The sequence below is a fragment of the Halichoeres trimaculatus genome, unplaced genomic scaffold (genome assembly GCF_033239565.1).
Source record: "Halichoeres trimaculatus isolate MK-OKI-2021-1 unplaced genomic scaffold, fHalTri1.1 fHalTri1_scaffold_9, whole genome shotgun sequence".
Classification (NCBI taxonomy): domain Eukaryota; kingdom Metazoa; phylum Chordata; class Actinopteri; order Labriformes; family Labridae; genus Halichoeres; species Halichoeres trimaculatus.
In genome coordinates, this window is record NW_027437188.1 from 14,661,775 (window position 1) to 14,685,851 (window position 24,077).

Genomic DNA, 24,077 nt, shown 5'->3' on the forward strand with positions numbered 1-24,077 from the left:
TTTCCAACTGCAGCCTCAAGCACAGGGCACTAGTAGGGAGAAAAGTTCCGGGATTGACAAAATAAAAGTCTAACATTAACGTTCAATGCTTGATTTGATTTAGAAGAATTTTAGGACTGTGTTAAGATATTAATCCATTAATTGTTTCTAAAGTAAAAACAAAATACTGAAAAAAAGCGCACCGATGAAAAAATTCAACACACTTTCTAGTTTGAAATGTTAAGCTTGTCTGGGTTTTATGTTGAAAGTGTTAGAGCGGAAGCGTAGTATTTACCACCTGAATAGTAATTTTGCCCAGTGCGTGAGAAAAGGAAGAAAAGAGGGCTGGCTACAGTGAAGTGGTGCTTGCCTGGAAGAAGGGCTCGAGGTACCTTTTTCATCGTTATTGTTCGTACACTCTGACCGTTTCCACCTTCTTGTACTGGCGAGAGGTTGAACGGCTAAAATGGAGGCGGACAGATCCGGCGGTGGACCAAACCCGAACTCCGGAGGAGGCGGCAGCAGTGGAGCGGGGCGCAACCCAAACGGGCCCAAACCATCACCGAGCCAGGCGACATCAGCTGCAGCGACTGGGGCGATGGCAGCAGCAACGGCGGCGGCGGCAGCAGCAGCAGCAGCCGGAGCCATGCCCGGGTCGTCGCAGAATCGGGAGCTGCAGGACGGTGACTCTGGAATGACGCTTCCTGGGATCCTGCACTTCATCCAGTTTGAGTGGGGACGCTTCCAGGCCGAGAAATATCGCTGGGAGGCTGAGAGAGACGAACTCAGGGTAAATATGCGTTTCATTTTGTGTGCACGTGCGACTTTGTACCACCACAGAAAATCTGGAACGCATATTGCACGAGGCCATTTAGTGTTTGATTTGAGACAGTACACAACATATCCTACAATGTCTGTTTCAGTACGACAACATGCTAACGGGCTAACAGTATTAACCAGGATGTAATGCTAGACAGGGAAATGAAGGGTCTCCAGGACTGCCAGCTGACCAGAATGCAAACACAGCCACCACAAGATAAACACATTTTTTTAATCATAACGGGAAAAACAAATCTGTGCCCCTCTGTCCATAAATGCTCATACAATCAGTTACCACTCATTCACGAAGGCAGGCTTTGTGACAGCGGTACATGAAATACCAATAATGCAAGCAGATTGTCCTGTAAATATAAAAGGTAGTTCAACTGAGTGTAGGCGCGGCTACCTGCTCTCTCTTATAGATAATAACCCATGTACGCTCCACAAACATGGGTGAAGACGAACACAGTTCAGTGGTTATTGCGTGAAGGTTGTTTTTGTTTTGGGCCTGTGAAGTTTTTTTTTTGTTTTGAGCTAAGAAAAATGCTTATTTGTTGTGGTGTTATGTGTGAAAAATTGTTCATACCCCAAAGACATAATAAATAGTTTGGGGATTGGTTTAAGTTAATTTAGTACTAAATGAGTAAAGATACAAAAAGTACTCTGACTGGCATGTTAAGCATTGTTCTCTTTTTGTTCATCAAAATTGTTTTTTAGGTCTTCACTGTGATGCCTTTCTGATGCTGTTTGTTTCTTTATTGATGTTAAAAAGGAAAGAAGAACATGCAGGAGTAAATTAGATTTCATTTTCACATGAAAATAAGTAACCATAGGCTGTAACTCAGTACTCTGGAAACTTTTAGGGAATTATTGTTTAGCCTCAGGGTTTTAAAGACTGATAAAACTTAATTATGATATATATTTTCAGGATAATTTTGATCTTTTGAATGACTGACACTGATGCCAGTTGAGAAAGAACCCCACTATAGACAGTTAAACTTAAAAATGGTCCCTGTTACTCCACACTAGATGTGTACACATATGTAACAATGTATGAGAACCCTCTCATACATACTATATTTTGCACCGGTAAAACATCTATATGAATGAATTCTGTATGAATGTGTGAGTCAATACTACAGAAGTGCTCTCGAGCAAGCATTAGGCAGCCAATAGTGACAATAATTTAGATGACTGCAGCTGACAGAGGCTGTGCTATGTAGCTTCCCTGCATCCATGTGTGCAACACTGTGAGGTAGACTACTGCTGAACCAGTGTGTGTGCTTAATCATCAGATTGTTCAAGGATTAAGAAAGGTTTGGGGAACATGCACATTTGAAGGTCTTTTGGCCCTTCATGTTCGGCAAAAGGTCAGCTCACTGAATCTTTTTTCCTGTTTCTTTCCTGTATTCATGAACACCAATCAGCCTAAACATTATAGATAATTAACATTGAATATCTCTTTGTAATGTCACCTATCAGTGGATTGGTCATTTTGGATAGCAACTAGCAAATGAAAATTTTGCACTTAAAGTTGAAGTTTTCGAAGTAGAAATAATGGGCAAGTGTGAAGATGTGAATTTTGACGAGGACTAAGCTGTGATGATTAGATGCCTGGGTCTGAACATCTCCAAAACTGCAGCTCTTCTGGGGTGTCCTTGGTCTACAGAGGTCAGTATCTACCAAATGTAGCGTCAGGAAGTAAAACCTTTTAACCTATGGCAGGACCATAGGTGCGCCAAGGCTAATTGATATGTGCGGGGAGTAAAGCCTGTCCTATATCGGCTCTGATATAAGAGCAACTGGAGTTCAAACTGCTGAAAAAGTTAATGCTATCTGATTACACGTGTGTCACAGTTTGTTGTGTAGGCCTGCATAGCCCAGACCGAAACGGTATTTGGAAAGCGGTGATAATGTTATTGCTGATCGTAGCCACATTTTGCTGTATTTAACTACCTTCTGGAAATCCTGCACTCGCCAAACCCACAGTAAAACCTATCATTGCCTCTCCCTGTCACTCTACTTCTCATTTGCCTCTGACTCAATCCTACGTAGTTATAAATAGGAGCCTGATAAAATATGGATGAACAATAACAAACTGGCCTCGCTCGATGCTTTTATGATCGTGTGTGGAGAAGAGCGAGAATGGAAGTTAGAAGTAGGCCATCTGTGTCCAACATGCCATTAATTCTTGTTAAGGAACTTTGCATGTATATGTGTTTACTGCCTATGGTCCAGTTTCATGGGCACCACGTCCTGTACTGAGAGAGAGCATGGATGGTTTGAGTGCTAGGCTGAAACATTGACCTAGCTTACATTTTAACACCCACAGGCTACAGGCCTCTGGCTTTAGTTGCCAGCATGTTCACAGGGCTCTCAACATGCCAGATAGCATACCCTGCCGGCCTTAAGATGTGCTGTACAGTCGGCAGCAAACTGTAAATGGGCTCACATGCCACTCAAATGTCTTTATATCGTCTTATATGTCTATCCTATTCCTCACCCAAAAGATCTGCATCATTTGAGACATTAATACTATCGTCATGCGATTTTGTTTCCTTTGTGTCAGTGGAGGTTTGCAACTGTAGCCTTAGACTGCATTAAGTGTTGTCTTGGTGAGCTGGTTTTTGGTGTAGGAAGCCACCTGTGCTGTCGTGTCTCCTGTGACAGGCTGGGTGTAAAGCCCCCCCAATTCACACACACACAAACACACCAACCACACATGCACACACATACACTATTGGATAGCAGTCACTGCACAGGAGACAGGAGGTGGCAGTAGCCTTGTCTTTCCCTCTTCTTTCCAGACTCATCAATACCTTTTCCTTGTAAACTCATTAAATCACATGACTACTACTTCACTGTTTGAAGAAATAAGCTAATTAATGAGACAAGATAAGAAGTCTTGTCTTATCTTATGAGATAAGATGAGTTCAGCACTTTGCACCTTTAGAAAGTTACAACGGAAAGGAAAAACTTCCTTTAGCAGGCAGAAACCTCAGGTGGAACCAGACTCATGTTAGACAGACATCAGTGTGATTACATGCACGCAGCGGTCTGACTAAGCTCATAGTTCGGTTGTGAAGTCACAGTGGGGATTTGTCTTGTCTACATATACATGTGCAGAATAAAGAATCAGACATCTGGCCGAGAACCTCGATAGGCGATGCTGTGTCCTTTATTGATCAGCAACACTGCGTGTGTATTAGTGCTGCACGATTTGGGGAAAAGGTGCGATTTGCGATAAGGTGGACAATATTGCGATTGCGATTGTGCTTGCGATTTAATAAAAAAAGTTGCGTCATGATGAGTCTATAGACTTGCTTGGTTATCATGGAGAAAAATCTGAATTGCATGTGCTGACATTGCGATTGCGATAATCGTGCAGCCCTAGTGTGTATTGAACTAGTTTTGCACCCCCCTACCCGAAGAGGAAACAAAATTCTAAATATGATAGCTGAGATGGATGCTGCTGTAGCTATTTTGTTTTCATGTGTGCATGTGCTATGGTGTTTGCTTGTTGTGTTGGAGCCATAGACTGTGTGAACACAGCAACCCAATTTAACATGGTCGCCTACTTCCTCTACAGGCTGAACGCTGAGGCATACTGAGACCTGCTGAGTCCAGTCGAATCCAATCCAGTCTGATAGCAGTCACATTGTCTAGGTGTGTCAGTCGAGCTTTGCGTACTCTGATCTCGGTGTGACTAAGCTGTTTAACATGCATTTTAATAGTCGGATCTCATACTGACTAAGCTCATAGTACACCTTCTGAAGCTGCGTGTAAACGTACTGACAGACACAGAGTCCATAGTTCAGCGTTGTAGTGATGATTATGGTGATACTGTAAAAAGCCATAATATCTGGAGTATATCTTTTCCTAGATTTTATAGGTAGCCTGTTTAGAGACGCTAGCACTGGAGAGATGTGTTCTCTCCTCCTTGTCCCAGTCAATACCCTAGCTGAAGAGTCCTAATAGACTTTTTAGGACAGCTGGGAAAAAGAGCTGCAAGAGTCCAACCTGGAGGGAATGAAAGCATGGTCCAGTATCTTTGCATAGCTCCGAGACAATTGCTCAGAATTTTCTGATATTAGCAAAATGAAAAAAAAAGTCCTCATAACTCAATTTACAAAAATTGTGTTTATCAAGTCATTTCCATAGATGGTATGGACATAGTTTCTGTGACATCACCGATCACTTTCTGAAAAAGTTTTGAAGTGAATCCTGAGTTTTGGCAGCTTCACGTTTTATGTGCCAACACCCGGCTGCACAAAACATCAAGGTTGTTTTCCTCTCTTTCCTTCATTCAAGACAGCCAATGTCCCCAATGGTGGCCATGATTATGAGACCACTTGGCATATTAATGGTTGCTTCATTAAATCAACTTTTGAATTACCCACAAAACAAACAGAATATCTACAAAGCCGTTATTATGTCACAATGCTCTATTCTCCATAGAATAAAATGATCATAAAACATCTTTACTAAAACATCTAACCCATCTAACAAATTTAGGCAAGTTGGAAAATAAAGTGGACGGATCTATTGTACATTCAAAGGAAAGCCTTAGGCTTGAGTTGTAGAAAGCATGGGATATCATCAGTGTTGGAGTTCTCAGGAAATATATTGACACTATGCCAGGGACCATGAGCTGCTGTAATCGCTGCAAAAGGTGAAAATACCAAGTATGGAATCTAAAAAATAGATAAAAACAGTAGGACTCACTTCATCTGTAAGAGCAACCAACAACATGTTTCATGATCATATTTTTGAGGCAAAAAAGGTCAGTACTTACTTTCAGGTCTGTCAGGTGTTCTAATAATGTTAGACACCACCTGTTGTCATACGTGCATATCATCATGCTCAGTTTGCATCAAAAGAAACTTTGCGGTACAACTTTTGTATTGCCCCCTGGGGACAAATAAAGTTTTTTTTTATTTAAATTGAATTGAATATTCTGTGAAATGCTGGGTGAAAATTAGTGTTACAGTGAATAATCACCTCCAAGTTAAGGAAGGTGAATAGATAGTTGGCACTCCACTGCACAAAACTTCCCTTCAAAATAAAAGCACAGGACTTTTTGGGGGGTTGAGTTCTCATTTTCATAACCAGCTCTTCCCCCCAAAGCATAAAATTCGTCAAGAATACTTAATTTTTCTGCACCATTAGAATGACGAGTAGTTTATTTTTTATTAACCCCAATACTTATCAAGTATCTTCCAACCAACTGTTGCAGCAAGCCGAACCTTTCAGGATGTCTCTGTCTCGCTAATGCTAAAGTCCTACACACTCTGTCAAAGCTCACTGTCCCAGAAAAGTTCTCTGCTCTACTTGTTGGCTCATGGATTCACGAGGGAGGATGAAGGGATGAGACGACAGGGGGTGGCCAGTGGAGGAGGGAAAGCTGCCCTTGACCCCATTCAGCAGATTGCAGAGAAGGACAGGCAGAAAACGGGTGAAATATGTCAGCCCTCTGTGCTACAACTTACTGTGGAAAAGTCAGCTGTGGTAGGCCACATGGTGGAAAGAAAGAGATCGGGTGGTACAACAGGTTTTTCTTTTTTTTTACAACAAGGCTCTTTGTACTGTGACTTACCAACATAATCCCAAAGAAACCCAACAGTGGCAATAAGGAGTAAACAAATTCATTCATAAATTTGTTATTCTTTGACTTAGGTCAAACACTTGTGTCATCTATTTCATTGAATTTAACCTGTGTATAACTGTTTTTTTCTAAAGGTGACACCTATTGCTGTTCTTCAATTCAGGATCTCAATTGGATTACCTTTAATATTTGTTGACTGTAGTGCCTCGCCTTTTATTTAAAAGCCTAAGTCCTACTGAGTTGAGAGAGTATGATTTAAAACAAGCTTGAAACAACAAGGGGGCAGAAAAAAAAACAAAAAACAGCAAACTTAAAGCAATACAGATGCAAGATTTTTTTTGTAGAAATCCACAATTTCCATAAATCTACAAATTCACTCTGTACACAATTAATGAACTGTGGTACTTTTTGCCTGTGCAAGAGAAATGCCGTAGAGAAAAGTGAGAAATAAAGTCAGGTTGAGGCCAGAGAATGAGTCGTTAAGCAACAGACAGGCATACAGCAATGAACCCTTCGACATAATCTGTCTATTTTGGAAACATTTATAGATCAGAAAAATACAATTCCTGCAGTGTGTGGCCAGGATAGTGTCTGTTTGTGTATTTATACTTGGTACACAAAGAAGCCTTGTCACTCATCTTGGCAAACAAAGCAGGGTCAGGGATTTTAGGATTTGGGCACCAGTGGGAACCTGTGGCTCTTTCAACTTAGTGTGACACTGGATGGATTTGATGCTTATCTCAGTGTGGGTGTGCGTGTGTGCATGTGTGTGTGTTTGAGACAAAGAGAATGTGAGTAAGTTTGATAGCAGGTCGTAGCTCGTCTGTGGGTGAGTAAGAGTAGAAACTTGGCCCTGCCCCGCGAGGATGAGGAGGAAAACATTCCAGGGAAGGGGAAATTAGGAAGACTTATTGAATGATTTACTGTGAATCTAAGAGTGGTTGGTTTGATTGATCTAAACTCAGCTGTAGCTGTATTTTTAAACTTTTTATTGCTTTGCAGTTTTGACTTAAACAACCTTTTAAAAGTAGCGTCCATTAATGTAAAGCTAGTTTGCTTCTTGACCGGTTTCTTAGGATTGAACAAGTTTAGACCCCTGTATCTGAGTTTGAATTAGTATTTTGGATGTGAGGTAAAACCTCCTTTGATAAACTTACTTTGCCAGTTAGCTAAAGTTATGCCCTAATAATAGAAATGGGGATAATTCTATTTTTCGGGCCATATGAGTTACATCTGTGTTCAGCCATTTATTGTTTAGTCTCTGTGACTAACACTGCCTAGCTAACCAAACAACTAAGCCCTTCTTGTTATTTTAAAAATATTTTTTCATTTGTATTTAAAAATGGAAACATTTTTGCTTGCTCACATATAATTTGAAATTCCAGTCTTTACTAATACAGGACAAAAATAAGTTCCAGTATAGCTATCAAATTGCTATGCTGAGAATTTGAAGCTAATTGTATGATGACTGAGTTTAGCAAAAACACAGTCAGAAAAAAGGTACACAAGGAATTAAAAACAAGAACAAAACCTTAAGAAAATCAGATATTTTATGACATATATGATTTAATATGATATTTTAATAGACAAGCTTTTGTGTATAAAATACAGTTTGTGTGTATTGGTTGTATACCAAGCTTAAAGCTAAAGCTAACCATGCTAGCTGCTTGTGTTACATGTTATATTTTGATGTTCAATTTTTAGGGCCGTAGATTATTTAAAAGAACTGGACTTCTCTGAGGCTTGGCCAAGTTTAAACTACTCAAGTTTTCTATATTTCAAAATCCTTTGAACTGTGAGTTTCACGCTGACAAGCTATCTTTGTGAATTATCTCCAAAATTCTCCGATAAGCATATGAAATCACATTGCATTAATCAGGATTAGTCAGCAGCAGCAGCAGCCGCAGTGGTAAGGTTTACTTGGCAGATTATCCTCTGTTCTACTGGCCTTCCAAGCTGGTTTTGTGTGCGAGTGTGTGAATGTGTGTGCAGGAGTGAGTGTGCACTTTTCTGGTGATTGACTGTGCTCTCAAGTAGACCGAGTACCTGCCCCATGAGATATCGTTTTTAGACTGTTCTACTTTTACTGAGCTGCGTATGCGTGTGGGAGCAGACTTGTGGACACACACACACACACATGAGGCATCTAGAGGAGAAATGGACTGTAAAACAATCATTATTAGGCTCACTTAGCACAGGGAGGGAAAGACAGGAAGAAAGAGGTAAACAAAAACTTCACCACTCACCTGGGGGCAGTCCTTTCTCGTCTCTAACTGAGACTGTTGTCTTGTTTTTTTCCACAACAGTGTTTCCCTAATACTAAAAAAGGGGCAAACTTGTGTTCACATTCCTCTTAAACCTCTTGGCTTTTCTAAGAGAGTATGACCAGAGATAATCCTCCTTACAGTGTTGGTTGTCTCATCATTCTTGCTCTCTTTATCACCATTTTTTTCATCACTCAAACCTTACATTTTTTTCAAATGGCAAAAGTGGGTGGTAAACAACTCTGTTCTCAAGGTACAAGGATTTGCAGCGCGAAAGGAAACAGTCAGAAAACAGGAGGGGAAGCACCCATAGGAAGGATGTGTCTTGAAAATAAAAAAAAAAGCAGTGTTTGAATTTGGTCAGTCTGTGTTTGCGTTTTTCCACAACTGCAGATGTGCACAGAAATCTTGGTTGGAAGGAGTTAAAAATAAAAGCCTGGCTTGACAACCCTCTACTTAGACTTCTCAGACCTCATGTGCCCTGTACATGTCAATCTTATTTCCTCCATAATTACACTAGGGCTTGTATCATTTGATATCCTCTTTAAACAGTACCCTCTCAACGTTAAAATATTCCCAACGCGCCAAAATTAACTTTTGTTATCATACACACATTTCCAAAGTTTCTTAATTATCTGTGTATTTGTGTTTTCAGGCTCAGGTAGCATTTCTACAAGGGGAGAGGAAAGGGCAAGAGAATATGAAACAAGACCTAGTAAGGCGGATCAAAATGCTGGAGTACGCCCTCAAACAAGAGAGGTAAGACAAAGTCAAGGAGAAGTTCCCCCACATCTTCTCTCTCTAACCCACACAGCCTCCTGTCCTGGTGTTTTGCACGTCTGTGGTATAGCTGTTTGTGAATATTTGCTTGTATTTGCTTTTCATGCTGTCCCCCTTTGGTCTCTTTTTTTTGGTTGCAGGGCCAAGCACCAGAAGCTGAAGACAGGAAATGACCAGAGTCCAGGAGACAAGAAACCAGAAACAGAGGCAGACCAACGTAGGTTCAACCAAGCTCTATAAAAATATATTTGAGTATATATATTCTTTTTTATTGAAAATATTATACAACAGACAGCAATCTCTGCTGTACACTTGGGGCTTTTCTCCTCTGCTCATGTCTTGCTGTTACATCACTACTGACCTAGCTATTTTCTACAGTTCCCAATGGGCCAGCTGAGTCTGACTCTGAGCCAGCCAATCAGATGTCCTGGAAGGAGGGACGACAGCTACTACGCAAGTAAGACCTCTTCTTCATTCGCTCCTTTTATCTCACAACCATACTAATGTCCTCCATCAGAACATTTTAATACTTTTTTTGTCTGATTCAATTCTTCTATATTTGTCTATGACTGTCTCTGTGAATGCAGATATCTGGAGGAAGTGGGCTATTCAGACACCATTCTAGACATGCGGTCAAAGCGTGTGCGCTCCCTGCTTGGGCGAAGCAGCCCCGAGGCTAACGGGCCCCCGCCTGGTGAAGCTTGTTCTGAGCCGGAGCCCCGGGCAGGTGGAGAGTCATTGCTGGTCAGACAGATAGAGGAACAAATAAAGAGGTGAGACAATGGGCGAGGATACTCCCAGACATTCATTGATTAGAACAAGGATGTCACAGCTTGTACTCACAGCTTATACTAACAGATAGCCACACAAGGCAAAATCCTAATTCCTTATTGGTGGAAATAAGCCAGGCGTTTACTCTTTCTTTTCTGATGAATAACCATGAAAAACTACAAACTTGATTTTAAATCCACTGATAAGATTGGTCAGATTTTTCCAGTCTGTAGCGTCTGGTGGTGGGGGAGATGGCCCACTGGGTTCGGGGCCCACTGCTGGCGTGTCCACTGTGGGTAGGAAGAGATCTCAGGACAACTTAAAACTAAACTCAATATAATAAAATAAAATAATATAAAATATGATATAATACGATAAAAAAGTCAACCTGAGATTTGCTTCCCCCATCCCCTCCTTCTCCATTCTCTTTCAATAAAGTGATTAAAATGTATGCTTTTGTTTTTATTTATTTATTATTCTTTAAAGTACTATTACCTGATCTCAAATTTACAATATCACTATCAATATTATGTTTACCAATAGCATTACAAAAAATCTGTTATTACTGTTATTGTTATTGTTATCTTTCTCTTATCTATCTATGTCACTGTCTTGTATTGATGCACAATAATTTAAAAAAAGGAAAAAGGAAATTTTTATTTTAAAGCTCTCATGATCCTCCAGTGCGAAATGCAAATTCTTGTAATTTTTCCTCCTGGTCTAAAGAGTTTCTTCGGGAGTGTTTCAAAGCAAATTTATGCTGCTTTGAGGGGAAACTGTTTTTGGTTACACAAAATATGATTTGTTTTCCAGTTCTACTCTGGTTATCCAGAGCATTTCGTTACACAACACTTCCATTGTTGACAGCACGGTTAACTTACACATGCCTAAAACATTTATGTAGTACTACAGACAAATGGAGCAGAAAATAAGAAGAAGCATAACGGCACCAGATAAGACAAAAAAGAGTTTGTGACCTTTTTGGTTTGGAAGCAAAAGGTCACCTGACCTCCCTCTGAAAGTGTTTACCGTTACATTTTATTGTTCTGCTTAGATCATTGAATTAAAACTCCAACTGTGCATTCATTTGTAGGAACGCAGGTCAGGAAAGCTCCAAGGAGCGTTTAGGTGGCTCAGTGCTTGACAAGATCCCCTTCCTGCATGGTTGTGAGGACGACGATGACGACGACAGTGACGAGGAAGACGACTTCCAGGGCATGACCACAGATTGCATTGATGGACCGCGGAAGAACAAAAAGTCTCGTATAAAGGTGGGACAAGAGAGACAGAGATCATTTATGGATAAGATATGGATTATCAAGATGTTTAACCCTCTGCTCTGCTCTTGTGTCAGATGGGTTCAGAGCCTATGACCACAGATCTGGACCCAGAGGATGAGGAGGATGAAGATGACTCAGAAGACGCCCTCAGTGAATTTGACTTCCTGGGCTCTGGGGAGGATGGGGAGGGGGCGGGAGAGGCACGGATTTCGGGGGACGGACGGGAGCTAGGTACGCTGTTGCCATAGCAACACCATCAGCACCAGCCAGAAACACTGCCACCATTGTGTCTGTCTCTTTTACCCCCTCTCCTCCCTCTCCCTCCTTGGTCAACTTTTTTCCTTTTCTTCTCATTGTGTCTTGGCATCTCCTCTTGTCAATAAAACCAACCTCTTTTCCCAACCATCTGTCTCTCTGTCCTGTTTCACGAGCTGTCACTTCAGTCTGTGACTTTTTACAGATGTGTAGCTGTCATGTCTGTCTTTAGACATAATTTCTGTTCTCTGGGGTCATTTTATGTTATCACGCATGCTGCCTCTCCACATTTCACTCTGAGTCATATTTACACTACTTATATTTTTATTGATGTCATCTTCTTCCCAAAGAAAAAAACAGTAAATTTGTGTGACTGTTGTGTGATTGAAGAATGAAGTATTTTTGCCTCTGTCTACCTTCGTCCATGTCCAATCTGTCTGTCCATTCATCCTCCTCTGCATTACGGGATGTTTTTTACTCTCCTCTGCTGGGTTCAGAGAACCGCAGGAACAAGTTGCAAGGCATGATGTCGGACTTCCCCCCTAAACCCAGCCCGCCTCCGTCTGTACCCGGACAGGCTCGCTCTGGGGAAGGTAAGACTTTCACAGCAGATTGACACAAACTGTGCTCTCTTCCTTCTCGGTTTCTCTTCTTTTCTGGATTGTGGCTTAGAATTATAGTCGCAGTTTAATGCTGTCATGTCCTATTTTGACTTAGTTTTGAAGTGATTTGATTTAAAGTAGCTCATACACTGATAAATATGTCCACTTGTACACAATGTGGGAGCAAGGACACAGAAAAACAGTCTTGTGTCGAAGAAAGAGGTACAATTTGTTACTGTATAGAAGAGTTATTCAAGCCTGTTTTATACAGAGTGTGATGATGTTTTGTCATAACTCAGTTGTTGTGATTTCTATCTCCAACCTGCAGGGGGAGCCCTTGGTTTCTCCTCAGACGTCTTCATCATGGATGCAGTTGGTGGAGGGGACATGAACTTGGGTGAACTGGCTGACCTCACTGTTGCCAACGATAATGATCTATCCATGGATGTAAGGGCACATTATTCTTCAGTCAAAACACCCAACCTTCGGTTAAACCTGCACACGCACACTCAAACCATCTGATCGTTTTTCTTTGTAAATGTGCCCTGTCAGATGCAGGATAACCGAGAGGAGTTTAAGAAAACCTGGAACCCTCGCTTCACGCTACGCAGCCACTTTGATGCCATTCGCGCTTTAACCTTTCACCCCAGCCAGGCGGTACTGCTCACAGCATCTGAGGACGGAACACTAAAACTGTGGAACCTCAATAAAGCAATGCACTCTAAAAAGTAAGAAAACTTCAAACACAGCTAAAACATTAAAAAAAAGAAGACGCAAACATAAACACTGTCCCTCCACAGGAACGCAGCATTGGACGTTGAACCAATCTACACATTCAGGGCACACAGGTCAGTATGCAGCATGCATGATCACAAAATCACCCATACACATTCATGATTATGGTGCAATCACTAATATCATTGGTGTGTGGTGTAGTGGAGCCGTTCTGTCCCTGACCATGGGTGAGGATGGAGAGTCATGCTACAGCGGAGGCCTGGATGGATCTGTCAGATGTTGGAAGATGCCAGACCTTAATGTCGACCCTTATGACAACTATGGTCAGCACTTACATACTGCAGAGTATAAAACAATGCTCTTGCCCGGTAATATTCTTCATATCTTAACATTATCCCCCTTGTGTGTTTGTCCTTTTTTAGATCCAGGCATCGAGAGCAGTGTCCTAGCTGGTCATGAGGACAGTGTGTGGGGTCTTAACTACTCATCCGTTCATCATCGCCTCGCTTCATGCTCTGCAGATGGCACCATTCGCATCTGGGACCCTCAGAACTCATCACCCTGCCTGTCTGTCTTTAACAAAGAGAGAGGTAAACATGAAGAATACTGATAGTTGCTTTGCTTGCTAGCTTGATATATACCGTTTTTTCCGCACTACAAGTTGCACCTAAAAGCCTTCAGTTTTCTCAAAAGCCGACAGTGCGCCTTATAATCTGATGCGCCTTATATATGCCCCTACCATAGTTAGGGGGCGTTGCCGGAGTAACAGCGGTAAGCAGTAGAACCTGTAAAGAGGAATTCTGCTAAGTGCTAACATTAGCTCACAGGCTGGCCCAGGCTTCTTCTCTTGTTTATTGTTGGAGCAATACAGCGCCCCCCAAAGCTCTGACATTTGAACTGATCTCTGGAAACGGCTTTTGTGGACAGCAGAAACGGCTTTGTCTTTACAGCGTGCTTTTTTTGAAAACGGCACAGAAAATAGTTGGATAGGAAAATGTGCGGCTCCGTGTGTATGTAGCCTGAGTTTGACTGACTTATTGACTGTTTTGTTGACATTCCCTTTAGCCCAGCTCTATCTAGTGGATGCATAACGCAACCCCAGCCACTACTGTAGCTTCTATTCTATGCGCCTTATAATGCGGTGCGCCGTATAAATGAAAACAGTTTTCAAATAGGCCAGTCATTGAAGGTGTGCCCTATACTCCGAAGTGCCTTGTAGTGCAGAAAATACGTAGTGCATCCATGTCATGCAATTTTTTTCTTGTCATTTTGCTCTCAGAGCATGGCACGCCAACTTCAGTGGCATTCGTGGCTACTGACCCCAACCAGGTGGTGGTATCCTATGACGGCGGTGAGACGCTGCTCTACGACCTCAACACAGAACAGAGCACCACGGCACTAGAGACACAGACCAAGGATGGTATAAAACCAAATCTTTTGTGTTTTCTTGTGTGAAGAGTGAAACCGTCTTTGCTCTGGTTACTTGAATAAATATATATTTTTTTAAAAAGATAATTATTGACATGTTAAAATAAAAAATAAAAAATGTTGGAGTAAGGAGAATTTTTGCCATCTTGCAGGCAGTGAGCTCATCAACCGTGTTGTCAGTCACCCATCTGAGTCAGTTTCCATCACTGCACATGAGAACCGCACCATCCGTTTCCTAGACAACAAGACAGGTATCTGCACTGTCTCATTTAAATAAAACTAATTAATATGCATCTAATAAGAACACTTCCAGTAAGTTTGCTTATTTCTAATCTTTTCTACAGGTAAAGTAGTTCACTCAATGGTGGCTCACCTGGATGCAGTTACCTGTCTCACTACAGACCCGAAAGGCACTTACCTCATCTCTGGCAGTAAGTAGCACTCAGCCCTACATTTGTCTGACTTATGCTTACACATCTTAAAACTGAGCATCTCCGAGGATAAACCAAATTTAAAATCAAGAAGTGTCAGAAAACAAAGAAGAAATGCATTTTTATCTGGATAAGGAAGAAAAAGAAGGCGTAAAAACTACAGTTGCATTCATACCATACTATACTGTTGACACATCTGACCAATGGAAGGAAGAGACATGTTAAGATTAAATGAAAGCCTTTGCAAATTCTACAGACTTTGCCCAAATCACAGTTTTGATCAATTCAGAGGAAGCTGTGCATTAGTTTGGATTTAGGAAAAGATGTTTATGGTTGTTTTAAGTTGTGCTCTGCAGTTATTTTTGCCCTCAACACTGTCTGAGTCTTTGTTTTCTCTCCCCCGCTTCCCCCTGCAGGCCATGACTGTTCTGTGCGCCTGTGGATGCTGGACAACAGGACGTGCGTGCAGGAGATCACAGCCCACAGGAAGAAGCACGACGAGGCCATCCATGACGTCGCCTTCCACCCCTCGCAACCCTTTATTGCCAGCGCTGGTGCTGATGCACTTGCCAAGATCTTTGTCTGACAGCAGTGTTGTCATTTTGGTGAGTTGTGTTGGGGACATTTGGTGTAACTGTAACAGAACTACAAAGTCTCATGAACTGAACATGTAGCATATAAACAAAAAAGCGTATTCTTGGTTGTATTCTCATACTCTATTTTTTTTACTAAAATGAAAACTTTCAAAAAGGGCAAAATAGAACAGTTGAATGACCTTGTTCAGTTCAATTCTTTTATAAAGCAACAAATTAGTACATTACGTATTATTATTTGTTATTATTTGTTAGGTTTATCAAAATTGCTTTTTTTCTGTTTATAACCTGTTAAATATTTTTTGTGCTTAAATGAAAGAAATCTTAAATGAAATCTGGTGGCAAGGGGCAGGAGCTGAATCAACCAGTCTTTATTTAGAAAACCAATTCAGAACAAATGTTTTCTACACTTCACAGACTGAGAAGGCCTAGAATGAACAGTAAACTATTAACACAGAGCATCAAGATAGGATAAGATCTAATCCCAGATAACAGAGAGATCTAGAAAAAAGAGAGGAACAGAGACAAATGTCAATATGAAAAGCAAATTAAGTACAGGCAGGTGCTCATTTTATTGTGAGAAACGACCCCCAATTGTGCGTGGGTGGGGGATGAAATTATTTAGAAATAATAATATACAGAACAATGTTTCAATGACTAAAACTCATTTATGTTTTAAAGGATATTGAAAATGTTCAAATATTATTTTCATTATTGTTTTTTGTTCATGTGGTTTGCCTTCAGGTGTCAGATGTGACAAAAAATGAGCGATCTGAACTTTTGTAGCTATTGGCAAGACCACTTAGAAGCAGGACTGCATTGCAGTAATCAGTACAGTCCTTTATTTTCAGTCTTTAATTTAAAAAAGTGCTCTGAGGATGCATTAAATTGCCTCCATGTTTACGGGGTTGGTGATGCCACAAAAAATTTTGAGACCTAAAAGTGGGCCCTGAGTTGGAAAAGGTTGGGAACCACTGCGCTAAAATAGTTTCTTGTTTTTTGTTCGTGTTTTTAAGGTAGCGTTTTAAACCTGCTGCTGTTAATTGTGTCCATCTTCGTTTGTCCTCTTTCTCAGATTCCTAAAACAACTGGGCCAAAAGAGCCTGAAGACTACAGTGGACAAAATCAACCTGCTTACACGCACTCAAAAAACTCGTCCTGAACCCCACTGGCTGGGTCATTGCCACTGGACTTCCCCTCCTCATAATCCCTATCTTGTCCTCTGATGCCTCAGTGACTTCTTTTAATACTAACCACACTGCTTTTTTATAACTTTAAACTCCCGGCTGCTCTGTTTTCCAACACTTTTCTACACTACAAAATCTTTTACTGCTTTCCTTTTTTTGGTCAGTATACCAACTAATGCAAAGCACTGTGGGTGTTTTGTTTTTGTGCGCTTGAACTGCTAACACACTACCCATATTACATTGAATACTTCAGCGTAAACACACACACACTGCACATCACTTATCAACACGTCATGTGAAATCTTAGTTTAAGTGCTTGTGGCTACCCCTGATAGGAAAGCATGACTAGAAACTACAACATTTCCCTGTGTGGGCAGAGAAACACCTGACCAACCTCTTTATTGGGAATCAATGTATTAACATTCCAAAGAAACTGGCAGGCAGAGTGTGTGTTATGAGAACTAAGCTGTGCGTGTGTGTGATGTGTGATGTGTGATGTGAGGAGTGGCTGGCCAGTTGCTAACTAGTGTTTGAACCGAGCTTTAATTTCAACTTTATGGCCAATACACCAAGCACACTGTTTTAGTACTTTAGCGTTCCAATGACTCTGCCTCTGATTATGTGCGTTGAATGTCACTCTGCTGTACAATTTTATCTGCACATTTTCCAGTATCATGCGCTATTTCTATAGTATGTACAGTATCAAGCTCAACTCTGCAGACTGACTCTAACACTCTATTTGATTTTTACTTTACATATGAGTGCGTGTGTGTGGGTGTGTATGCGTGTATGCACTAGTTAAATTATGGTGCTATGAAAGACCTTGTCAGTCTTGAGTCAGAATCAGGGACCTGTTGTATTGCGTCTTTGAAAAAAAAACAGACTGTGTTTCTCACTCACTGGCTTCAAGATCCACATCAGCCCCTGAAACTATGTTTCATGGATGAATCATTTCATCATCTGTCATCACATTTTAGTCTTCGGTCACTGTTCAGGTCTCTCATCAGGGATGTGGATTCCTTTCGGGCTTGAGGGGAGCGTGTAGAGTTCTGTGTACTGTAGTGTGAGGACCACCTGTCTGAAAACGTTCAGTCCTTCTTAGTCATTTCATCTAGAAGTGGGTGCCAGTTTGCAGACAGGGCTTGTCGTTATTTATTCAGTCTTTTCAAGAAAGAAAAAGCTTGACTAAGATTCTTGCTTTTCTTGTTTGATGTGCAGTAGTTGCACATACCGTAGCACATTACCCAAGGAGCTAAGAGTGGAAAGCTGGTTTACTCTTACTAAAATGGGGAGCCATGCTGGGAGAAATTGTTCCTGTGTAATGAAATGAGAATCCCAAAAATTCAGCCACAGACATTTCAAAAGCAGAAACTAAAACATTGATACAAGATGCTTGGACCGGTGCCCCTTAGCAGCTGATCAGAATTTGAGTTATTTAAAGCATAATTTCAATGAACCAACTGAAGAAGACTGACTAACTCTGGTGTAAAATCAGTTGTTTTAAGACTCTACCACTTGAGGATTACAGGGTCAGGGGTCAGAGGTTACATCCAAGGGTTCAACGTAGTCTACAGGTAAATAGTTTGGAACACTAGAGCTAAAAGTTCCTTTTTTGTTTCTGGAACAAAATGGTGAGAAAATGAGAACAACCAGGTGCAACCCTATTATTGTACCTCTGGTGCTCTTTAGGCTCCACTTTGCACTGCATTGTATGGTGGATGCTCTTGCTGTGGGGCGGTAGAAACAGGGTGCAGAAATCATGATCTGCAAGTACTTTTACTACAATCTGGAGTGTATACTTCACCGTTTGAGCCTGTTAGAGTTCAGTTATTTAAGACTGAGAGTCACTGATGCTTTCTGATGCCATCGATTGTTTTCTCTAAAGACAAATCAGTATGACATCAAAAAAGAAAAAGGAAATCAGAACAGAGGTTGTAAATGATGACTAAAGATGCCATAATGTGCTGTAAATGTCCATCATTTCCTTGTTTTTCTTTCTTGCATTTCTTTTCTTTGATATGACTGATTACTAAGATGTAAGAATACTGTAGTATCATAAGTGAATCATTCTTCCTTGCTAGGCATAGATCTTGCTTGTGATTGATAATGGCAATGTATAACTTGTAAAAAAGCAAAATGATTAAAAAACATGAAAAATTAAAAAAAAAAAGTGGGAAAAAAAATCTGTTACCAGTCCGAGGCCAAGGTAAAGGACTCTCATTTCTTTGTTTTTATTAGCAAATTATCACTGTGTGATATTTTGTACATCATATTAAGCTGTATTCAAACTATTTCCTCCAACTACAAGGGATAAGAGACCTGCTTTTTATTGATTTTGTTTTATTATATATTTTTGAACTGCATTTTAGCTTGTATCAAATGACTTTCTCTTTTTGTTTACGGGTCCCCTGTTGTATGTCATTAAGGAAGAAGAAAAACAACAAAAAAATGAAGATTTTGTACAGTGACTTGAGAGTTGTCTTTGTCTTCTGTCTTCTCAGGAACACAATACGAACACTTTTGACCAATAGAAACAAATAGAAGTAATGTGATAATACACAGCTCATCAGAGTAATGCTCCATCCCTAAAGTATGGAAATTAGATAAAGGCTGGATGATTTCAGGGTGATACTATAACGAGTTGGCAAAATTAAAATGCAGATGTATTTTGGTCCAAGAACATAACTTTAGAGAAAAAAAAAAAAAGGTTATCCGGTTATCATGTATTGTTTTCGTTTGTTTTTTGTTTCTTATTTATCTGTAAAACCCTCATTAACAGAGTCCTTTTTTTTTTTTTTTTTAAACCAGACAGTATATTAATCACACCTAATGAAAACCACAGTAAGCTGACTCATATAACTAAATTTAAAACATGGCATTTCCTGTATTTAAATTTTAGCTACTAAAGTAATGCTTCCTAAATTAATCCCCCCTGTTGGTGTCAAATGTGTGATGTCACTTTGGGGTGTTTATCTGATCTTAATATGGTTCATTAATGAATTTCACTAAATAAAACCACCATACTTGAGCCTGTTTGGTTGATAATAACAATCTCCTAAATGTCATAATGATGTAACCCTTACTAAAGCTTAAAATCACTAAAAACATAAGAAAAAGAAAAAAAAATTTAAAAAAAAAATTAAAAAAGGGGAAAAAAAACAGACAAAACAAAATGTCTTTATTAAAACTACTTGTTAGAAAGATAATTCATATCTAATCAATGATTAATAGTTTTGTTTTTTTTAACCATCAATGATCATTACCTGAATGGTTGCCGTAAAGTTTAAGCTGATGTTTATGATGCTTTTAAATGGTTAAGAAATAATTTGTAGACTGTCTATAAAAATCGTTTGGGTGGTTATTATAAAGTCAGAACTGATGTTTATAAAAAATTAAGCTATTTGCTTTATACATGGTTTATAAACAAATCATCTGTATTATATAAATGACTTATCCTCCTAGACCCACATGTTAGGACATGACCTTTCTGTCTCTCAGACTTGTGGTACTTCATTTTTTTAAACTCTGATGTATCAGCCACATTCAGGGTCACTGCCCACGCCACCTCGTGGTGATATTGCAACATTAAACAGTGAAAAAACACAGTGTACTTATGTACAATAACACAAATAACTAATCCCTAATGCGTTACTAATAGCACTCAAACCATTACTTCCAGTACAAAGACCAAGTTCAGTTACTTGTTCAGTCTTACATACCCTAAATAGCAAGGAGAAATTAAAAAAAAAAACACACAAGAAAAAAATTCAGGTTTCAGAAGGTAAAGTTACAACTGGTGTTAGTATTTCCTTATTTTTCTATCAGACAGGATTTTTAAGTGTCATTACCTTGGCATGTTTTGACTGCTGACCTGCTGCAGTCTTCCTCAGAAGTGTCACATGTTTCTATGACGTGTCTCCAGCTGATCTTAAGTCGATTTGGTCATCCTCTCTGGTTTCACAGGATGATCAAACCCCCTGCTGTCTATTGTACTTTACAAAGTATTACAATCTTCAGGTCCAACTTTACAATAACCACCCACTGAATGTTAAAAGTGACTTTATAAAATCTTTACAAACCATCTGGTTCATGGCCTTAGGAGTGTGCAGGAATCTGCTTAGGACACGCTGTGACACTGTGGTGCACTTTTCTGTGCAGTGGTCTGCTGGAGATCAGGGGATACAGAGAGAGACATAACAGACTGGAAAGGAGGGCCAGCTCTGTCATGGACCGCTCCTTGGAGTCCCTTGAGGAGGTGGGTGAGAGGAGTATTCTGGCAAACTTGCATCCATAGTGGACAATACTCCGAGCCTGCTGCGTGGGACTGTGGGGGCTTTAAGCAGCTCCTTCAGCAGCAGACTGCGACTCCTACCCTGCAAGACAAAGCACCATTGCAGGTCATTTCTCCCAAGTGCAATAAGACTTTAAAGTAGTTATGCTGCATTGTATGTCAGTCCTATTACAACCTACAAGAAATTGCTACTTTTGTAGTATATGTGTAACCATATTGATTTATTTCTGCTGAAGAGTGACCAGGTTTCTGTGCTGTCTTTGCCAGTATTTACACATCTTTTTAATGCAATATAAAACCAAATCCCTGTGTAAAATGAAACAAATCTGCCAGGTGGCCTCCTCTTTATACCAAACTTTATCAATCAGCACCCTCTTGTGGTCATTAATGCTGGTTTATCACCTGTCCCCTGTGTTTCTTCATTGTACCAGCAAAGTGCATCACTCTGTGGTTGATTTGTTTTAATACTGAGAAAGAACCTCGGTATGGTGACACTGTGGGAAAGGTGAGCAAAGAGCATTAAGGGAAGGTACCAGGGAGGGCAATTTTCCATATGCATGTTTGTTTGTTTTTTATGGATTGTGTTGCAGGTGTGTTACACTTGTTCTGTAGCCCAACCTCATTTACAAGCACAACAAGTAGTCTGGTGGGGGCAGAGGGTCTTCAAAGTTCCCCCTTTTTGGAAACATGCTTTGAACTTTGCATGGAAACAACTTCATAAAAAGTGTGATATATGCTTTAGACAAGGTGTATCTGTTACAATGCAAAGAGTAAGAAAAACAAGATTTCAAGGAGGGAAAGAAAGGGCAAATAAAGCATGAGGGAAGTTGAGGGAGGAGGTGGGAGGGTGTTTTGAGCTCCCTCAGGCAGTGTAAGAGGATCTCCGGGAGGGAGCAAACAAGACCCACAAACCAAGGAAGGGGGAAAAGGAGGGAGGAAAGTGGGAGTACACAGAGTCCAGGGTTGGGACACTCTGAAAGTCTATTGGCTGTGGTCTGTGTCAGTCATTTCACTTCCTCCTTGGCTGTGGCAGAGAGCAGACAGAAGAGAGGGCAGGAGAGACCGAGGAGGGGTGGAGAGGGAGGTACCCACACAGCTCTCTGTCTCTCTCTGTCTCACTGTGCTTTTTCACAAAAAGACAGACGCGGGGCTGAAACTGAAACAGGGCAAGACTCATAAAAGCATAGCAGTGTGTGGGTCTCCTTCATTCTCACTGTTTCCTGTCTAAGGAGGCCATTTTGTGACTCAGCCTGGAAGAGGAGCAACGACAAAAAAAAGTTTGCATTTTGTTTTTGTTCCTTCTCTCCCACGCCTGGGAGAGTTTCACAATCGAGTTTGGACTTTCTCCTCTGCAGAGCAACTTCTTTGGACCCGAGAGAGGAAGGAGGGAAAAGGAGGAGGGGGTGGAGGAGGACAAGCATCAGGGGCTGGGTTGTTTTTCCTGTGTCTCATTTATGAGTCTCAACACACTTTTCTTATGCCTGTCATACCTGGGCATTAGGAGCTGTCTGACGGCGACAGACCGAGACAGAAGTGGCTGAAAGGAGGAGAAAGACACTGCTTCCTGGATAAGGAGTTGTTCCTTGATTCAAAGGGAGTGGGTGGACACAGGACGGGAGGAAGTGGGACTCTGCTCAGCGTGTGTCCATGTGTATGTGTGTGTTTGAATGAGTGTGGAGTTTTCTGACTCTGGACTGTTTGTGAGTGTGTATGTTTATTCCTCCGGCATCCAGCACATAAGACTCTGAATGGCTAACGCGAGCCCGTGTATGTCCTCAGCGGGGCCAATGGCCCAGGTCTTTTTCCCTCCTGGGGGGTCCTCACCTCCAGGTTCAGCTGTGATGCAGCAGGGCACCCACATATCAATGCCCTCCACACCTTCTCAGACTGGTTTTCCAGTGCTGGACATGGCACCGGGGCAGGGTCCTGTGACACCTTCACTGCCTCCGACTCCAGCTGGGATTTCCTTCATTATTCAGATCGGCCTGACCAGAGAATCCGTCCTCATGCCGCAAACTGCTGACCTGGCCTATGTGAAGCAGATAGCCTGCTCTATTGTCGACACCAAGGTAGGAAGTGTATACATATAGGTGCGTGTGACACGGAGGGTGTTAACATCACGTACACTGGGTGTATGCTTTCTCCCAAAGACTTAGACTACAACTACTAGTTTTATTGCAAACTTTTATCTTTATGCAGTTTTTCCAGTTGAACTGCTTATGCTACTTTAACAAAGTATTGTGTCAAAGCCCCTCATAAAAAAAACATTCATACTCTCACTCTTTGAATGCAAAGGTTCAAAAATGCAAGATCAAAACGTGTTTGATAAGTCAGAGAAAAATGACCACATGGCACAGTTATCTCCAGTTCTTATGAAAACAATCAGCATTTCCTCCCCTCCACTTTGGAGAGAGCTCTAGTTGGTTAAGCCTTGTTATAACACTTTATAGCACAATGCCACAGCAGAGGTATGTTTACAGGCTGAGGGTTTGAAGAAAGGACTCAGTCTCATCTGGCTGTTCATAAACAAGCCAACATATGGCTGTGGTTCAAACACTGGTCCAAGCTACAGAAAAACTCAGACAGCCAATGCCCACACCATTTTATTTGAAGTGTCCTGGATCCCATTTTTGGAAAGTAAAATCTGACTCAATAACCATCAGCAATGCAGACATAGTGGGATATTATTATTATAACTTATTTCAGTACTTTAATCATTTGTAATACATGTGGGGTTGAAGCTTTACTCATATTTTCTCCCCCCAAAACCTTTCTACTTTTGTTCCTTTCTGCACACCATAGTTAAGTTGCTGTAACTTCCTGCTTTCTGCTGCTGCTGTGATAGAAAACACCAATACCAACAAAGTTTAAATGGTGCCTTTCCCCCTAAATAACTACCAGATGGCTCAGTCAACATGTTGGCATAATATGCACCTTATATCAAACAGAATTTGAGTATTAAAACCATTAAGTACTCTGAGCTACTACACATAATAGGCAAGCATATGAGTGCAGCAAGTCATTCTGATGCCAAAATGATCAGAAAAGCAAGCAGAG

At 40.8% G+C, this 24,077-nt stretch overlaps 2 protein-coding genes across 3 annotated transcripts in view; both read left to right on the forward strand.

Annotated features, from left to right (window-relative positions):
* The first annotated feature begins 265 nt into the window (after window positions 1-265).
* On the forward strand, window positions 266-18,736 carry strn4 (striatin, calmodulin binding protein 4). The gene is made up of 18 exons (XM_074679450.1): window positions 266-769; window positions 9,323-9,426; window positions 9,588-9,664; window positions 9,826-9,904; window positions 10,035-10,220; window positions 11,312-11,489; window positions 11,573-11,729; window positions 12,251-12,346; window positions 12,684-12,802; window positions 12,908-13,083; window positions 13,156-13,203; window positions 13,292-13,413; window positions 13,513-13,680; window positions 14,370-14,510; window positions 14,671-14,769; window positions 14,863-14,949; window positions 15,366-15,554; window positions 16,618-18,736. Exons 1-17 carry the CDS (start codon window positions 446-448, stop codon window positions 15,533-15,535), a joined length of 2,331 nt encoding a protein of 776 aa, XP_074535551.1. The 5' UTR covers window positions 266-445; the 3' UTR covers window positions 15,536-15,554; window positions 16,618-18,736.
* A 3,236-nt stretch (window positions 18,737-21,972) lies between these two features.
* Window positions 21,973-24,077, forward strand: part of prkd2 (protein kinase D2) — a 35,758-nt gene continuing 33,653 nt past the window's right edge. Inside the window, exon 1 of one of the 2 annotated variants that reach the window (XM_074679659.1) lies at window positions 21,973-23,089. In XM_074679659.1, the coding sequence (XP_074535760.1) occupies window positions 22,769-23,089 (321 nt within the window). In that variant the 5' untranslated portion in view covers window positions 21,973-22,768. The remainder of the gene's footprint in view (window positions 23,090-24,077) is intronic. The other variant, XM_074679658.1, reaches the window with a different exon arrangement.